The sequence below is a fragment of the Symphalangus syndactylus genome, chromosome 18 (assembly GCF_028878055.3).
Source record: "Symphalangus syndactylus isolate Jambi chromosome 18, NHGRI_mSymSyn1-v2.1_pri, whole genome shotgun sequence".
Lineage (NCBI taxonomy): Eukaryota > Metazoa > Chordata > Mammalia > Primates > Hylobatidae > Symphalangus > Symphalangus syndactylus.
This window is the reverse complement of record NC_072440.2, coordinates 21,052,962-21,071,178: the sequence shown is the minus strand read 5'-3', so window position 1 is coordinate 21,071,178 and position 18,217 is coordinate 21,052,962. Positions and strand designations below refer to the sequence as shown.

The 18,217-nt window shown below is 46.9% G+C and overlaps 1 protein-coding gene across 2 annotated transcripts in view; it reads right to left on the bottom strand.

Annotated features, from left to right (window-relative positions):
* FAM227A (family with sequence similarity 227 member A) overlaps positions 1-18,217 on the bottom strand; it is a 71,542-nt gene that overhangs the window by 38,992 nt on the left and 14,333 nt on the right. The window contains exons 4-10 of one of the 2 annotated variants that reach the window (XM_063623073.1): positions 16,137-16,206; positions 15,221-15,297; positions 12,944-13,090; positions 5,190-5,291; positions 4,625-4,729; positions 2,606-2,729; positions 1,808-1,915 (exon numbers count right to left, since the gene is read on the bottom strand). In XM_063623073.1, the coding sequence (XP_063479143.1) occupies positions 1,808-1,915; positions 2,606-2,729; positions 4,625-4,729; positions 5,190-5,291; positions 12,944-13,090; positions 15,221-15,297; positions 16,137-16,206 (733 nt within the window). Of the gene's footprint in view, positions 1-1,807; positions 1,916-2,605; positions 2,730-4,624; positions 4,730-5,189; positions 5,292-12,943; positions 13,091-15,220; positions 15,298-16,096; positions 16,113-16,136; positions 16,207-18,217 lie in introns of those variants that run through there. The other variant, XM_055253215.2, reaches the window with a different exon arrangement.

Here is an 18,217-nt window from a genome sequence, read left to right as displayed (position 1 = left end):
AAAAAAAAAAAAAAAAAAGAAAAGAAAAGAAAATAAGAAAAAAAAAACTCCCTGAGTGTGCATGATGACTACAGGGAAATCGTTATCTATGAACGGATCAGGAAATGGAAATGCTTAGAGAGCTAACAGGTAAAAGTGTCTATGTTGGGAGGCTGAGGCAGGAGAATCGCTTGAACCTGGGACGCAGAGGTTGCAGTGAGCTGAGATCGCGCCACTGCACTCCAGCCTGGGCGACAGAGCAAGACTCCAAAAAACCAAAAAGTGTCTGGCCCTGAATAAGTGCCAGCTTATAATTTCCAGCTAATAACCACCACTGTGCTCTGCTCCAAGGGTTTCAGGTATTCTATTCCTTAGTGCCCTAAACCAGGGCTTCTCAAACTGCAACATGCTTCTAGATCACTGGAAGTCCTGATTAACTGCAGAGTCGGAGTCAGTTGATGTGGAGAGATGCTGATGCTGCAGGTCCTCGGACCAACACACCCTTCAAATCTCAGCTCAAACGCCACGTACTGACCTTCTCAGGGCTAGACTGGGTACTCCTCCCGCTGTTGCCTTACCCCTCTGAATCTCCCCACTGCAGTGCCCAATCCCCTGCAGGACAACTGTGTGGCCTGAATTTCCCACTAGATCATAAAGAGGTGAGGTTGGAGGTGGAACTCTACTCCAGACCTAATTGAAGACTAGCTCCCTAAGACATGCCCAACAGGCATCAAGACAGTTTATCCATTCCCTAGCAATGACCAGACTTGGAATTTACCACTCCTTTTTCCAGAAATTTCTGAATAATCTGCCCCTTAATTTGCCTGTAATTAAAAGTGGATATAAATGAGCCTGCAGAACTGGCCCTGGGCTGTTCTTTTCAACACACTGCTTATGGGGTAGCCCTGCTCTGCAGAAGCAGTCAGAGAGCTGCAATAGTCAAGGTGAGCTGCTTTGTTCTACCACCAGCTCATCCTTGAATTCCTTCCTGGGCAAAGCCATGAACCTTTCCAGGCAGAAGCCCCATTTCTGGGGCTCCTTGGCCCTGCAACAGAGGGACTGGGCTTGCCTCCACCACCGTGTTCCCAGTGCTGAGCAGAGTGCCTGGCACCCAGAGCTCATTATGGGTCTGCTGAGTGAAATAGAAGAGCTGACCTTGGACAAGTTGCTGCTCTGAGCTTTAGTTTCCTCATCTGTGAAGTGGATTTAGTGTGTACTTCAGCAGGTTGTCGTGAGGATTAAATAAAATGGGCTGGCCGCGCATGGTGGCTCACGTCTGTAATCCCAGCACTTTGGGAGGCCGAGGTGGGTAGATCATTCGAGGTCAGGAGTTCAAGACCAGCCTGGCCAACATGGCAAAACCCCGTCTCTATTAAAAATACAAAAATTAGCTGGGCGTGGTAGTGGGCACCTGTGATCCCAGCTACTCGGGAGGATGAGGCAGGAGAATCACTTGAACCTGGGAGGTGGAGGTTGCAGTGAGCCGAGATCACGCCACTTCACTCCAGCCTGGGTGACAGAGCAAGACTCTGTCTCAAAAAATATATATATATAAAGAGGCAGAGAGCCCAGCACAGTGCCTGGCACACAGGTAGACACTCATTATCTGGCATCCACTATTCCAATACAAAATTCCATCCCCTGCCTCCCAACGATTATGTTGTACACTACAGTCCACAAGCACGAAGAATTTTGGTGGCTAGTTTGGGGGTACCCGAGAGAGAACTTGACCTGAGGACATCAATGCTAAGGCCTCTCCTCCCTCAGTTAGATAGTGGTTGAGTATGGCAGTGGCAAAGAAGGCGGGAGGCTGTAACTGCTATCTTACCCTTTATCGGTCTTCTTCTGTATAACATTAATTCTTCTCTGTGGAATCGCTCTGGGTCTAGTTCCGAGTAGTCCCAGCTGTCATAGCTCTGTGGGCTAGGACAGGTGCCTAAGGGAGGAGTCAAGAGTGAGAATGGGGCTGGGTGCGGTGGATCACGCCCGTAATCCCAGAACTTTGAGAAGCCAAGGTGGGAGGATCGCTTGAGCCCAGGAGACCAGCCTGGGCAACATAGTGGGACCCCGTCTCTATTTAAAAATAAATTTTAAAAAGAGTGAAAATGGACGCTTCTGCAAAAGAGGCCTGGGAGCCCCTGCTGGCTCCTGGGAGGCTGGGCTTCCAGTGTTAGCCCTGTCCCATACCAGCCTTGAGGCCTTGGGCGAGTCACTTCCTCTCTAGAGAGCTTTGGCTTCTTCATCTGGAAAACGGGGATGATGACCCTGCCCTGAGTGTCGGCTGGGTTTACACCAGGCCAGGCTTGAACCCAGGAGGCGGAGGTTGCACTGAGCCCAGATCGCACTATTGCACTCTAGCCTGGGCGACCGAGCGAGACGCCATCTCAAAAATAAATAAATAAATAAAAGGGATTAGGAAGGGATGTCTCAGAACTGTTGGGAGGAAGCAGGAAAATTTGTATTCCTTGGGGCTCCAACCACATACATTGCTCTCTTTAATGTTAAGGAGAGAAAAGAGAGAATGCCTTCATGAAGGGGTGTCGTAGCAAACAATAACATACCTAGGTACCAGTGGAAAACATTTTTCCAGAATCGCTATCACCGGTGGAAAAAAGTCACCTCTCACCTGAAATCCACAGGCTCATTGTGTTACAGATGTCAGACTTGAATTCGTGCGTGTTGAACCAGGACTGTGGGAAGCAGCAACAGAAGCTGGTGTACACAGCTTTGCTCAGAAGTGATGGCAGCCTCTGCAGAGCAAGCCGAGTTCAGGCAACGTTCTCAACGTTTTCACCCGGCTTACATGATTTGGGGATGAGGAAGGACTTTCTTTTTTTATATATAGTTTTTGTTGTTGTTGTTGTTGTTTAGAGACAAGGTTCTCACTGTGTTGCCCAGGCTGGATTTGAACCCCTGGCTGAAGTGATCCTCTAATCCACTTGCCTCAGCCTTCTCGGTAGCTGGGAACACAGGTGTGTACCACTGCACTTGGCTATACTGTTTAATCTACACAATCTAAGAAGTAAAATGGGGCCGGGTGCGGTGGCTCACACCTGTAATCACAATGCTCTGGGAGGCTGAGGCGGGTGGATCACCTGAGGTCAGGAGTTCGAGACCAGCCTGGCCAACATGGTGAAACTCTGTCTCTACTAAAAACACACAAAAAAATAGCTGGGTGTGGTGGTGCATGCCTGTAATCTCAGTTACCTGGGAGGCTGAGGCAGAGGCAGGAGAAGCACCTGAACCAGGAGGGCGGAGGTTGCAGTGGGCTGCGACTGTGTACTCCAGCCTGGGTAACAGAGAGACTCTGTGTCAAAAAAAAAAAAAAAAAAAAAAAAAAAAAATATATATATATATATATATATATATATATATATATATATAAGAAATTAGCTAGGTGTGGTGGTGTATGCCTGTAGTTCTAGCTACTCAGGAGGCTGAGGTAGGGGGATAGTTTGAGCCCAGGAATTTGAGGCTACAGTGAGTTATGATTGCACCACCCTGGTAGCAAAGCCAGACTCTGTTTCTAGAGAAAAGAAAACAAAGAAAGTCCTTCCTCATCCCTAAATCATGTAAGTATTCACTTATATTTTCTTCTAGCAATCCTTTTAGTACATATATACATACATATATACGTATATAAAAAGTATATCTGTATAGTCACATTTTAAATTTTAAAATTATATGCTTATTTAAATACTACAGAAAAATATAAAATGGAAAGGGAGGCCGGGCGCAGTGGCTCACGCCTGTAATCCCAGCACTTTGGGAGGCCGAGGCAGGCAGATCACTTGAAATCAGGAGTTTGAAACCAGCCTGGCCAACATGGTGAAACCCTGTCTCTACTAAAAACACAAAAATTAGCCAGGTGTGGTGGTACGCACCTGTAATCCCAGCTACTCAGAAGGCTGAGGCAGGAGAATTGCTTGAACCCAGGAACTGGAAGTTGCAGTGAGTCAAGATCATGCTACTGCACTCCAGCCTGGGTGACAGAGTGAGACTCTGTCTCAAAATAAATAATAAAATGGAAAGGGAAAGTTTTTTTTTGTTGTTGTTGCCCAGGCTGGAGTGCAATGCCGTGATCTTGGTTCACTGCAACCTCCACCTCCTGGGTTCATGTGAACCCTGCCTCAGCCTCCCCAGTAGCTGGGATTACAGGCACCTGCCACTCACTCCCAGCTAATTTTTGTATCTTTAGTAGAGACGGGGTTTTGCCATGTTGACCAGGCTGGTCTTGAACTCTTGACCTCAGGTGATCCACCCGCCTTGGCCTCCCAAAGTGCTGGGATTACAGGCGTGAGCCACCATGCCTGGCCGGGAAAGTTTCTTATAACCTCACTTCCCAGTGAGAAGCATTGCTGAGTTTGGTAAATATTTTTCCAGGTTTTTTTTTCTATTCATAGGTATATATATATCATATAGAGTTGTATAAATTGCTTTTTCACTTAAATATATCATTGCATCTCCCAATCAGTATAAATAGCTCTACTGTATTTTTGTAACTTCTGCATTGCAAGTCAGTGTATGGATTATGACAATTTACTAATTACTCCCTTATGTAAAGAATGTTTAAGACATTCTCTTGGCATCAGAAATGAATAGAAATCTAATGTGACTTTTTTTCTAGGTAGTGGCTGATGCTCACTTTTAAGAGCGCCTCTTCATAGTGGGACTTGGGTACACGAAACAAAAGTAAGGCGTAGTGCTGGGCTATCCGGTCGAACAGATTATTCTGGAGCTCCTTGTTTGGCTGCCAGGAATAGAAATGAAAAAGGAATTACTAAAATTCCTTGCTGAAACAACTGAGGGGCTGGGATTTTTAAATCAGTATTCCTTTCATTTCCAAGAATCTTATTTTCAAGATATTTAGCCTCATACGCTTTATGAAATAACGTGTTCATTTTGGGGGATAAGATTTACAAAGCACGTACACACAGGCAGAGCGCTGTTGAAGACAGCACCCTAACACTGGCCCAGAAGTCCTGAGGTCTACTCTCAACCCTGCCTGGGGGAGCCTCAGGGCATTGTGCAATGGCTGAAACACAGGGTGTGTGGCTGAGGCATGGGAGGGGAGGGGACCGGGTGACAGGGGAGGCTGCGGGGTGCTCCATGGGATCAGAGGGGCTTGTAGCTCACGTCAAAGAGGATGGAATTGGTTTTGTAGAAAAATAACTTAAGCAAGGCAGAGAAACAAGCAGATTTGTATTTACCTGGTACCTCTCATGAAATATCCACCAAAAGCTATCTAGCCAGATGGCTCTTGGAGAAGGAGAAGAGAGAAACTTCTCTAATTCTCTACCTGAACAGAAACGCTTGAAAAAACAAAATAAAATTCACATTATTATTATTGTTATTTTTTATTATTTTTGTTATTTTTTTAAAAATCCATCTGAAGTCAATGTATTTTAGAATGAACAGAAAAACCACCTAACCTGTTAGTGAGGCCCTACCCAGGTAATTTTACATACTCTCATTTAACCCCATAATAGTCTTATGAGGAATACATTGTTATCTCGTAGATGAGGAAACCGTGGACCAAAGTGTCAAGTGGCTGAGCCAGGACTGGAACCCACAACTCTAGACTCTGGACAGCTGCTCCACATCAACTACCTCCAGCTCTCACCTCCTACACTCCGCCAACAGCAACTAATATCAACCAATGCAGTTAATGGGCAAACATAAACCACTGAATTATAAGATTCTGCTGAGTTAGCAGTAAGCATATGGAATTCTAAAGTTAAAATGGAATTATCTGTGAGGTCAGAGCAGCAGAGATGTAGCTTCCATTGTCATACAACTGGGTCTTCACCCTTGCCCTGGCTCCAAAGCTCCCACTATAATAATATAACATGTACCATTTAGTGCATGCTTCCTGTATCTGCCCCAGGGCTGGCACCTCCTCTCACTTTATTTTCCACAATCTATGTGGTCGGTAGTATAGTTATCCTACTGTATAGAAGAGGAAAGTAAGGATTGAAAGGTCAGCATTCTTGCCTGAGCTTACATGGGCCAGGAGGTTCCAAAGCAAGTAGCCTGGTCCCAGACTCACACAGGTGCCTCTCCTTTATCGTCAGGAAGAGTGGAGACAGCCTGCTCTTGCCATCTCCGGGATGCAGAGGGAAAGACCCCGTGGCATTCCCCTGCAGCCTCCACACAGGTAAGATTGTCATGCATGGATAAACGAGCTTCATCCACTCGTAAGGAGCTCTCTGAGCCCTGCTCTTTGCTTTGTCTTTCTCACCTTTCCTCATGTTTCTTCAGACTGGCAGTCTAGTGGAGCGATTAAGAGCACAGACTTGGGTGTCAGACTGCCTGGATTCAAATCCAGCTCTTTCACTTATTGGCTGTGTGACTGAGCAAAGTTACTGAACCCCTCTGTGCTCCATTTTTTCACACAACACATGGAGATGGTCATGGTCCCCGCCTCAAGGACTGTTGTGGAGGTTCGATGAGTGGTTCCTATTAGGGCTTAGAACACTGCCAGGCATTCAGGAAACACTTGACAGGAGTATACTAGTTACTGATTGTTTATTCATCCACACTCCTCCCTCCTTTCAAAAAGGATTTCATGTCAGCTCTTCAACAAATATTTATTGAGCACCTCCAGGTGCTCAGGATGATGCCATAGACTCCCTGCCCTCCAGGTTTTCACAGATAAAGAGACATTCACAACAGTGTGATAGGAGCCCTGGGACAAGGCATCCCAGGGGGATGTGGAGCCCAGAGAGGGCATCTCATCTGCACTTCAGGTCTTGGGACAGTGTTACGAGTAAAAATAACTGGATGGCCCAGTGCTGTGGCTCACGCCTGTAATCCCAATACTTTGGGAGGCCGAGGCAGGTGGATCACCTAAGGTCAGGAGTTCGAGACCAGTCTGGCCAACATGGCGAAACCCTGTCTCTACTAAAAATACAAAAATTAGCCAGGCGTGGTGATGGGCATCTATAATCCCAGGCCCTTGAGAGGCTGAGGCAGGAGAATTGCTTGAACCCGGGAGGCAGAGGTTGCAGTGAGTCGAGATTGCACCACTTTACTCCAGCCTGGGAGACACAGTGAGAGTCTGTCTCAAAAAAACAAAACAAAACAAAAACTGGATGATGCAGCCATAAAAAAAGAATGATATCGTGTCCTTTGCAGCAACATGGATGGAGCTGGAGGCACTATCCTAAGTGATCTAACTCAGAAACAGAAAAGCAAATACTGCATGTTCTCACTTATAAGTGGGAGCTAAACACTGGGTGTGCATGGACACAAAGATGGAAACAATAGACACGGAGGACTCTCAAAAGGGGGAGGATGATGAGGACGAGGGTTGAAAAATAACTTGTCTGGTACAATGTTTGCTATTTGGGAAATGGATTCACTAGAAGCCCAATCCTCACCATTATGCAATATACTCATGTCACACACATGCACAGGTACCCTTGAGTCAAAAATAAAATATGATGTAAGAAAATAACTGCATGATGAAGGGAGAGCTGATGGCTCCTCAGAGAGGGGGAAAGCGTGTGCCGAGGCTGTGGAAGCACTTGACACATGTGGGGTACTCCAAGGGGTTTCTGGGCAGTGGAAGCATTGGGTGCAGGTGGCAAAACAGCAAGCAGGAGCCAGGCTATGAGGCGCCTGGTGCTGGGACTGGGAGCAGTTCTGAAACTGGACAGGGAGAGAAAAGGTACTGGTGCTGAGACATTTTCAACAGGGCAGAACACTGTGACATTGGTGTTCTAGAAAGATCCCTGGTGGCAGTGTACAAGACGCATTGGAGGGGATTAGAACTGCAAGGCAGACAGCAAGCTGGGCAGAAGACACAGTAACCCAGACAGGAAGTTGTGGTGCCTGAACTTGACAGTGGCCAGTGGGAAGGGGAGGAGATACAGGAAAGATGGTAGTTAAATCTTCCTAAGCGTGAGCAGAGGTAGAGATGAGGGTAAGGGAGGAGATTGGCTGATGCCCAGGTGGAAAGCTGTATTTTCAACAAGATGGGGAGCCCTGGAGGAAAAGCAGAACGGATGGGTATGAGAGCCTGAGGGGCACAGAGGTTAGAGGCAGAGGGATGGAGGGATATGGGAGTCTGCAGTGTAGTGAAGGCCTTGGAGAAAGTGACACAATTCTGAAGTAGTGATTGGGAATATGATTGCTATGGTCTGAATGTGTTCCCCAAAGTTCATGTATTAGAAACTTAATCCCCAGTGCAACAATGTTGGAAGCTGGGGCCTAAGAAGAGGTGATTGGGTTAGAGGGCTCCACCCTCATGAATGGATTAATGTGGTTATCTGGAGGTGGGTCAGTTACAAAAGCAATTTCAGTCCTTTCGCCCCCTCTCTCTTGCCCTTCTATCTTCTGCCATGGGATAACACAGCACAAAGGCCCTCACCAGATGTGGCCCCTTGATCTTGAACCTGCCAGCCTCCAGAACTGAAAGAAATAAACCTCTGTTCTTTATAAATTACCAGTCTCAGATATTCTGTGATAGCAGCACAAAGAGACTAAGACAATGACCAAGGTCCACCTGTCCCCTAGGGTTTGTGCAGAGGGAGAAGACAGAGAGCAGAGGGAGAGGTCCCAAAGAACATGGGTGGTAAAGGGGCCTGGGACACCAAGATAGTGCTGTTTGCATAGAGGGAGAATGACCCACCAAAACCAAAGGGGAAAGAATTTCAAAATGTAGGGAGTTGTCCTCTGGGTCACTTCTACCAGAGGTCATCTAATAACAACAGAAACACAATCTTTAGATTTGATAAGGTGAAAGCTAATGATTGACTTGGGACACTTTCAGCAGTGGGTGAGGGTGGGAACCCAGGTTGCAGCTGGATGAAGAGAATGGAGATGAGAACATGAAGCCAGCATGTGTGGACAGCTCCTCCAAGAAGTCCCAGGTGATGCCTGCTGCGGAACTGAGACGGCACTCCCAGATGGGGCAAGGTGGGAAAGGCTTTTGTCCCTGTGGAGCTCAGGGTTGGTGGCAGCCCCTAGACTCTCTAAAGCAGAGGCACAGCTGATGCCAAGAGTGAGGGGAGGTAACGGAGGAGAGGATTTGAGGAGGTGAGTGAAAGTTTGACATGGCCCCTAAGCAGGGCAGAAGAAGGTCCTTTCAAAGACGGGGCACAAATTTGCTTTGTTTATCAGCTGTAAGGCTGAAAGCATTCCAGGAGTTGCACAGTTTTATTTGTAGTAAGTCTGAGGAAAACATTCCTCATAGGACCTCAAAAATGGGGCATTAAATAACATAGCAGTCTCTGTCCTTGGGGGCTTCCCACCCTGCAAATGAATTGTGAACACTCAGGCTGTGCCAAGGCAAACTGCATAGGAACAGCGGGTCCAAGAAGCACAACTCCATGTGCTTCTTACAGACAATTTGAAAACAGAAGAAGTAAAAGGAGGAAAACAATTATAATCTAATCTTTTTTTGTTTGTTTGAGATGGAGTCTCACTGTATTCCCAGACTGGAGTGCAGTAGTGCCATCTTGGCTCACTGCAACCTCCGCCTCTGGGTTCAAGCAATTCTTCTGCCTCAGCCTCCCGAGTAGCTGGGATTACAGGCACGTGCCACCACGCCCGGCTAATTTTTGTATTTTTAGTAGAGGCAGGGTTTCACCACATTGGCCAGGATGGTCTTGATCTCCTGATCTCGTGATCCAACCACCTTGGCCTCCCAAAGTCCTGGGATTACAGGCGTGAGCCACCGTGCCTGGCCTATAATCTTATAACCTTATAACTCAGAGACCAGTGGTAATATCTATGTATTTCATCTAAAATTTTCCCATGTGTGCACTTACATAGATTGAATTGTTGGCCAGGCGTGGTGGCTCACACCTGTGATCCCAGCACTTTGGGAGGCTGAGGCAGGTGGACCACTTGAGGTCAGGAGTTCAAAACCAGCCTGGCTAACATGGGGAAACCCTGTCTCTACTAAAAATACAAAAAATTAGCCAGGCATGGTGGCTGCATATGTGTAGTCCCAGCTACTCAGGAGGCTGAGACAGGAGAATTGCTCGAACCCAGGAGGGGGAGGTTGCAGTGAGCTGAGACTGTGCAACAGCACTCCAGCCTGGGAGACAGAGCAAGACTCTGTCTCAAAAAAAAAAAAAAAAAAAGATTGAATTGTAGAGAGTTTTCCATAGTGATACTTTTCATTCAATATCACAGCATGAAATGTTAAAATACACTCTTTATAAACATTCACTTTATCATCATATTTTATCATGGCTACATGGTCCATGATATAGATGTCAAAAATGACCATGCTGTTCCTCTATTATTGACCATTAAACTGTTTCTAATAACACTAATCATACAAATTACCATTTTCTTAGAATTTATGATTTTAAATTTTTAGCACTGTGCTAGGCACCTTTATATGCATTATCTTATTTATTTCACAATAACACCTCAAGGTAGAGACTACTTTTTTTTTTTTTTGAGACGGAGTCTCGCTCTTTCGCCCAGGCCGGACTGCAGTGGCCCTATCTCGGCTCACTGCAAACTCCGTTTCCCGGGTTCATGCCATTCTCCTGCCTCAGCCTCCCGAGTAGCTGGCACTATAGGTGCCCGCCACCACGCCAGGCTAATTTTTTGTATTTTTAGTAGAGACGGGGTTTCACCGTGTTAGCCAGGATGGTCTTGATCTCCTGACCTCGTGATCTGCCCGCCTTGGCCTCCCAAAGTGCTGGGATTACAGGCGTGAGCCACCGTGCCCGGCCGAGACTGTTTTTTTTTTTTTTTTTTTTTTTTTTCTTGAGACGGAGTCTCGCTCTGTCGCCCAGGCTGGAGTGCAGTGGCGCAATCTCGGCTCACTGCAAGCTCCGCCTCCCGGGTTCACGCCATTCTCCTGCCTCAGCCTCTCCGAGTAGCTGGGACTACAGGCGCCCGCCACCATGCCCGGCTAATTTTTTTGTATTTTTTAGTAGAGACGAGGTTTCACCGCGGTCTCGATCTCCTGACCTCGTGATCCGCCCGCCTCGGCCTCCCAAAGTGCTGGGATTACAAGCGTGAGCCACCGCGCCCGGCGAGACTGTTTTTATCTCCATGTTACAGGAGAAGAAATTAGAGCTCAGAGAGGCGCTTAACCACCCAGATGTACTGCTTTCCACTTCCTTGCTATTGTAATGAACACTGTGGTGAGCATCTCTGTACACTGTCCTGTAGGGAACGTGATGCTCTGAGCACCTGTCCCTCCTACTGCCTCTCCCCTGAGGAAAGCAGGAGCAAAGGGAATCAGGTACCCAACACCTGGGCCACCGCTGCCAGGCCCAGAGACCAGCATCCCTTTCGCTGACTGCAGGCCATGCCAGCAAACAGCACTGTCATTCTGGGCAGTGACTGGCCCAAACAGATCATCTCTCTTAGGAAGTCAGAATGCAAGAAACAGATGGGACCGACATAGCCCAGAGAGAAGGCAGCAGGAAGAAGCCATGAAGAAGAGAGGAGGGGGCCGGGCGCAGTGGCTCACACCTGTAATTCCAGCACTTCGGGAGGCTGAGGCAGGTGGATCACAAGGTCAGGAGATCGAGAACAGCCTGGCCACCATAGTGATACCCCCGTTTCTAATAAAAATACAAATATTAGCTGGGTGTGGTGACACACGCCTGTAATCTCAGGCAGGGGAATCGCTTGAATTAGGGAGGCGGAGCTTGCAGTGAGCTGAGATCACACCACTGCACTCCATCCAGCCTAGTGACAGAGCGAGACTCTGTCTCAAAAAAACAAAAAAAATTAGAGAGGAGGGAAGGGCATGGGGAGAAGGAGAGGGAGGCAGAGATAGAGAGATGGGGTGTGGCTCAAAGCAGCAGTGAGAACTACAGGTAGAAGAGACTGAGATGCTGGGTCTCAGGAATGGTGGGGTGACTGGTTAGGAGCTCAGGTGACAATGATCAGAGCTGCTTTGGGGACAACAGAGTTGTGTGATGATGAAGAGCCATGAGGCACAGCTGTACAGTGGCTAAGACCATTTCCTGGGCTTCCTCCCTTCTCCAAGACCTCCCTACAAGGATCCCCCATCTCCAGAGTTGCCGGTGTTTGTGTTGCCTGAGCAAACAGCTTCCTCTGGGCCTTAGAATACTTCCTTGCTTTCTTCCCGAGGAACCCAGCATGCTCTAGTGTGCAGCTCTGCAAGGAAGCATACTCACCCCCAGAGGCGTGAGAAGAAAATATTCTAACTAATGTCTACATAAGAAAGAAAAGCAATTGGCTGGGCACAGTGGTTCACACCTGTAATCCCAGCACTTTGGGAGGCCAAGGATGGGGAGGGGGAGATGGCTTGAGCCCTGGAGTTTGAGACTAGCCTGGGCAACCTAGCAAGACCTTGTCTCTTCAAAAAAAATTTTTTTTAAAACTAGCCAGTGTGGTGGTGCATGCTACTCAGGAGGTTGAGGCGGGAGGATCACTTGAGTCTGGGAGTTTGAGGCTGCAGTGAGCTATGACAGTGCCACTGCATTCCAGCCTGGGTGACAGAGGGAGACCCTGTCTCAAAAAAGTAAGAAAGAAAGAAAAAGAAAGAAGGAAAGAGAGAAGAAAGAAAGAAAGAGAAAGAAAGAAAGAGAAAGAAAGAAAGAGAAAGAAAGAAAGAGAAAGAAAGAAAGAGAAAGAAAGAAAGGAAGGAAGGAGGAAGAGAAGAAGGAAACAAGAAAAGAAAAGAGAAAAGAGAGATTAAGCATACTAATATGCATTGTAGTGATTGGCAACAGAATAAGTATATAATTTATAAACAGACACATTTCAATGAGGGTTTGTGATAAACATTGCACACCAGTAGAACATGTGATCAAAACAGTCTGAAGACTGTTGCTCTGGTAGAAGGAATCTAGGTTTTGCAGTGAGGTTGGGCTAGGGTTCCTAGCTCAGCTCAGACACCTGCAAGCCTGTGGCCCTCGGTGAGTTCCTCAGTTTCTCCTGGGGTGTGAAAGGGTGACAGCTGCATTTGCCCCATGGGTTGGCAAACTCAGGGCAGGCACTGCTTTTTCCTTACCTTTCCACTAAGGCAATCTCTCTCAGCCCGGACCACGTTGCCCACCATGTCACAGAAGTCCACGCCATTCGGAAGCTTGTTTGGCTTGGAGCTGTTAAAGTTGGAATACTGGTACAGCTCCGCCAGCAGATTTTTATCTGCTGTTTTCTGAAGCAAAAGAGCAGAATATGAAAATGGGGTTCACATTTTGACAGTGTGAAACAATAGGCTAGCTTCCCCTCTTTATTATGAAGACAATAAAACAACCTTATAGAATGTCGAGAAAATGAGGGGCGTTAAGGATCCTAGCACCCCTTCCAAACTCCTATCTACATTATTTCTTTTCTTTTTTTTATTTTTTGAGACAAAATTTCACTCTTGTTGTCCAGGCTGGAGTGCAATGGTGTGATCTCGACTCACTGCAACCTCTGCCTCCTGGTTCAAGCAATTCTCCTGCCTCAGCCTCCTGAGTAGCTGGGATTACAGGCGCATGCCACCATGCCCAGCTAATTTTTTGTATTTTTAGTAGAGACAGGGTTTCACCATGTTGGCCAGGCTGGTCTCGAACTCTTGACCTCAGGTGATCCACCTGCCTCAGCCTCCCAAAGTGTTATCTACATTATTTCTGTTTTCCCTTATATGATTTGAGCAAATATATATGAACACAAATATGTAACTTCAATCGTAATATGATTTATGTATGATTTGTCTGGTTGACTTTCATCACTCTAAGAAGTAAAATATATATATGATTTTTATGTCCTGCTTTATCTACTTAACTTTAGATTTTCATGTAGTTATGTTGTCTTCAAAATTATCATTTAAGATGATATATCCTGTTAAGATGTGCTATAATTTAATTAACTACTCACTGATTACCTCCAATTACTACTAATATCACGAATAGCTTGGAGCATGTAGTTCCCCTCCCTTTGGGGTTATTTAGTGTGAATTTCTTAAAATGCTAATATTGGATATTACTATTTTTGTGGTTAATATATATCATTAAATGATTTTTAGGATAAAACTAAAACATGATGACTATAAAAAATGGAAAAATGTGGAAAACAGGAAACTAATTACCGCCACCCAAAGATGCCCACTGAAACACCTGGATGGCCCAGCTGACTTCCTAACTGGGCTCTGGCCGTGGTCAATGAAAGAACGATTCATGATTCACGGCACTGAGTCTGAGTCAGATGACTGGAGTCAGGTGGCAGCTTCGCCATATGCTGGCTGTGCCACCTTTACAGGACACTTAGCTCAGCCACCATCAATGGATTGTGTGACAGTTCCAATGCAGACTCACACCCCCCTTAGGCCTTGTGCTGTTTTGGAATTTCCTAGGCTAAAAGGTGTAAGAAGGAGAAGAACAACATATTGTTTCAGATTCCCTAGCACTTAAAGGTTTGGATACTTAAGACCTAGGCGGTGTAAAGAACAAGCTAAGGGCCGGGCATGGTGGTTCACGCCTGTAATCCCAGCACTTTGGGAGGCTGAGATGGACAGATCACTTGAGGTCAAGAGTTCAAGACCAGCCTAGCCAACAAAATGCAAATTTAGCCAGGTATGGTGGTGCATGTCTTAATCCCAGCTACTTGGGAGGCTGAGGCAGGAGAATCACTTGAACCCTGGGGGTGGAAGTTGCTGTAAACTGAGATCGTGCCACTGTACTCCAGCCTGGGTGACAGAGAGAGACCCCATCTCAAAAAAAAAAAAAAAAAAAGAAAAGAAAAAAAGAACAAGCCAAGGAGGACCTGAAATGGGGGACTGTGCGGTGGGGGCAGATTGCTGCAGGGGAGGCAGTGGGGAGAGCCTGTCTCAAGTCAGAGGACTGAGCAGGAAGTGGGGCCTGCCATCAGTGAGCTGCATGACCCTGTGACAAGTCACCTTCTGCTCCTCAATCTCAGCTTCCTGAGGCATCTGCAGCAACTCTGCAGTGGCACAACTAGCATGGGGTGTGACTCAGAGCAGCCACACAGGAGCCTGCAGTGTGGACAGCCCCTTGGAGCTGCATGGCACAGTGGCTCTGGATTAGACCTGAACATCTCTGAGCAGAGACACCTTCTAAGTTCTAAAAATAAACAGACACATGACCTCTGTCACCCTCCCTATTCTGAGGCCGGGGTCAGCTCTGCCCTTTTGAGGGTGTTATGAGAAATTCTAGATTTAGGAGGTCTGCGATTTTCCTTCATAATCACTACCCAGGCGCCAAGTATTCTCCTCCCCAGGAATAAAATCTTTATTTCATGCCTAGCAGAAGCCAGTCAGAAACAGACCCAGCAGTAGATCCCTTACCCTTTTGATAACAGAAGATCTGGCATGTCTGAGTTCTGAGCCTTTGCAGGAATACTGAGATTTTCTTTGTCTCTTGACTGCAGAAAAATGGAGAAAGAGATAAATGAGTAACCACAGGGTCTGTCCACAGCTGTGCGGTGCTTACAACTGTGCTTTTTCATTCCACCTGAGCTGCCAGAGGACACTCCTACTATTAGTCTCATAGATCCCAACTGTGTTGCCGACTTATCTGATTAGACCACTTGATCCAGAGAAGCAGCGAGGAGCAGACAGATTATGACTTTAGGTAAGTTACTCCCTTCCCTCCAAGGCTGTTTCCTCATCTATAAAATATATTAAATGGTACCTACCGCCCAGGTGTTATAAAAATTTAACAAGGGGCCGGGCGCAGTGGCTCACACCTGTAATCCCAGCACTTTGGGAGGCTGAGGCGGGCGGATCACTTGAGGCCAGGAGTTCAAGAACAGCCTGGCCAACATGGTGAAATCCCATCTCTACTAAAATACAAAAATTAGCTGGGCATGGTGGCATGCGCCTGTAATCCCAGCTACTCAGGAGCCTGAGGCAGGAGAATTGCTTGAACCCGGGAGGTGGAGGTTGCAGTGAGCCGAGATTACGCCACTGCACTCCAGCCTGGGTGACAGAGCAAGACTCCGTCTCAAAGAAAATAAAAATAAAATAAGAAAACCAAGGGAATGTGGATAAAAGCACCTGGCGCCACATGTAGGTGGTCTCTGAATGGTACTGCCCCTCCCTGCTTCCTTGCCCAATGTCAAGAGGTCAGATTTAAGGCTCTTTCAGAAGAAGACAGAAACATCCTCATCTGAAACTTGGGATTCCTACTCAGTTGCATTTTAGATACGAAAAAAAACAAACCCCATGAAAACAGCATCAAGGCTAAGGGAAAGGTTTTTGCCTTTGTCTCCTGGACTGCTGCGAGTTTTCTCTCTTAAAGCCTTCTTCTCCGACTCAAATCTCTCAATTGCCTTCAAAAACCAAGAAAAAGGGGGGCATTACGGATTAATGCAAATCCTGGAGAAGGGTGGGGTCAGGGTCTGGGCCTTTTCTCTTGTTGGTGCACAAAAGACCTGGAGCAAAGTTTGTGGCCAGTGCCTTGTCTTTCTCCAGATGGTAGGTCCTGGTGGCCTCAATGTCACTGACATCATCCCCCAGAGTGTCCCTACTATCTCACACTGCCCCTTCTTCTAGGCGTATGTGATTTAGAGCAGGAATTACAAATTAAACAAGCTATTGTTTAATCTCTTTGTAAAAGGGGGATAATAATATCTATCTTCCAGGGTTCTTTTTTTTTTTTTGAGACGGAGTCTCGCTCTGTTGCCCAGGCTGGAGTGCAGTGGCGCGATCTCGGCTCACTGCAAGCTCCACCTCCTGGGTTCACGCCATTCTCCTGCCTCAGCCTCCTGAGTAGCTGGGACTACAGGCGCCCGCCAACATGCCCAGCTAATTTTTTGTATTTTTAGTAGAGATGGGGTTTCACCGTGTTAGCCAGGATGGTCTTGATCTCCTGACCTTGTGATCCACCCGCCTTGGCCTCCCAAAGTGCTGGGATTACAGGTTTGAGCCACTGCGCCCAGCCTCTTCTAGGGTTCTTATAAGGGTCAAAAATAGTTTAATGTATTTTAAAACACTGGCAAAGAGGCTACCAGATAGGAGCTGTTCAATAAGGGGTATCTTTTTTTTTTTTTTTTTTTGAGACGGAATCTTGCTCTGTCGCCCAGGCTGGAGTGCAGTGGCGCAATCTCGGCTCACTGCAAGCTCCGCCTCCCGGGTTCACGCCATTCTCCTGCCTCAGCCTCTCCGAGTAGCTGGGACTATAGGTGCCCGCCACCATGCCCGGCTAATTTTTTGTATTTTTAGTAGAGACGGGGTTTCACCGTGGTCTCGATCTCCTGACCTCGTGATCCGCCCACCTCGGCCTCCCAAAGTGCTGGGATTACAAGCGTGAGCCACCGCGCCCAGCCTTCAATAAGGGGTATCTATTATCTACCCTTGACCTCTCAAGAGAGACTTCTCTTGATCTCTAACTCTTCCCCACCCCCATCCTCCTACCCCCGAAAAGGAAGAAAGAAAAATGAATGCTAGGGACCCAAGTTGCATTGATTGTCAACCAAGAGTCCAGCAATGAGCTTGGATAACAAAGTTAACAAACAAGTATGAGTTTGTGTTTTTGCCCTCAAGGGACTTACACTCTAATTGGAGAGCCAAATCAGCACTCGTGGAACAATTAAATGCTAAACTGCTGTGATTACAAATCAAAGAAGTGAGGTCAATGTGGGCCAGAGCAGTCACAGAGGACTGTCCGGAAGAGGCAGACATGAGTGTCGGCGGCATCAGGCTCCTGAGCTTGATAAACTGGGAAATACCTCTCCAGGCCTCCCCCATCTTTCCCTTGCATCAGCACTCCCTGGTCTGCATGAGTGAAAGGTACTGGGCATGTGTGCAGGGGTGTGTGTATGTGTGTGTGCCAGTGGTGGGGGGGCGGTCACAGGGGTTAGTCTATGTATTAACATTGTTGCTCCAATTAAGTAAGCTGAAATTTAAGGCATGAGGAATGAATTGGAGGGGTATGAGTCACTGTAGCAATATAGCAGTATCTCTGATCTTTACCAATGTCATTGTAGCAGACACTGTATGGCCTGGAAGGATGGATAAGATTTGCACAGAAAGAGGGGAGAAAGGATAGTTGAATGCTGAAAGAAGAGCAAGTTTTCGGGGGAAAGATGGTAAGACCAGCATTGGGCTGAGTTTACCTTTGAGATGACTTCAGGGCCTACAAGCAGGGCTGTTCTCCAGGAAGGCAACTCCCAGACTGGACCAATGACCGGCATTTTGGGGAAGTATTCAAATACACAGATTCCCGGGCCTTTGCATTAGAGATGCTTATTTCCTGGGTCTGCATTGGGTCCTGAATTTTTTATGCATTTATAGTGGCTCCTGAATAAAAAATTAGCCGGGCGTGGTGGCACGTGCCTATAA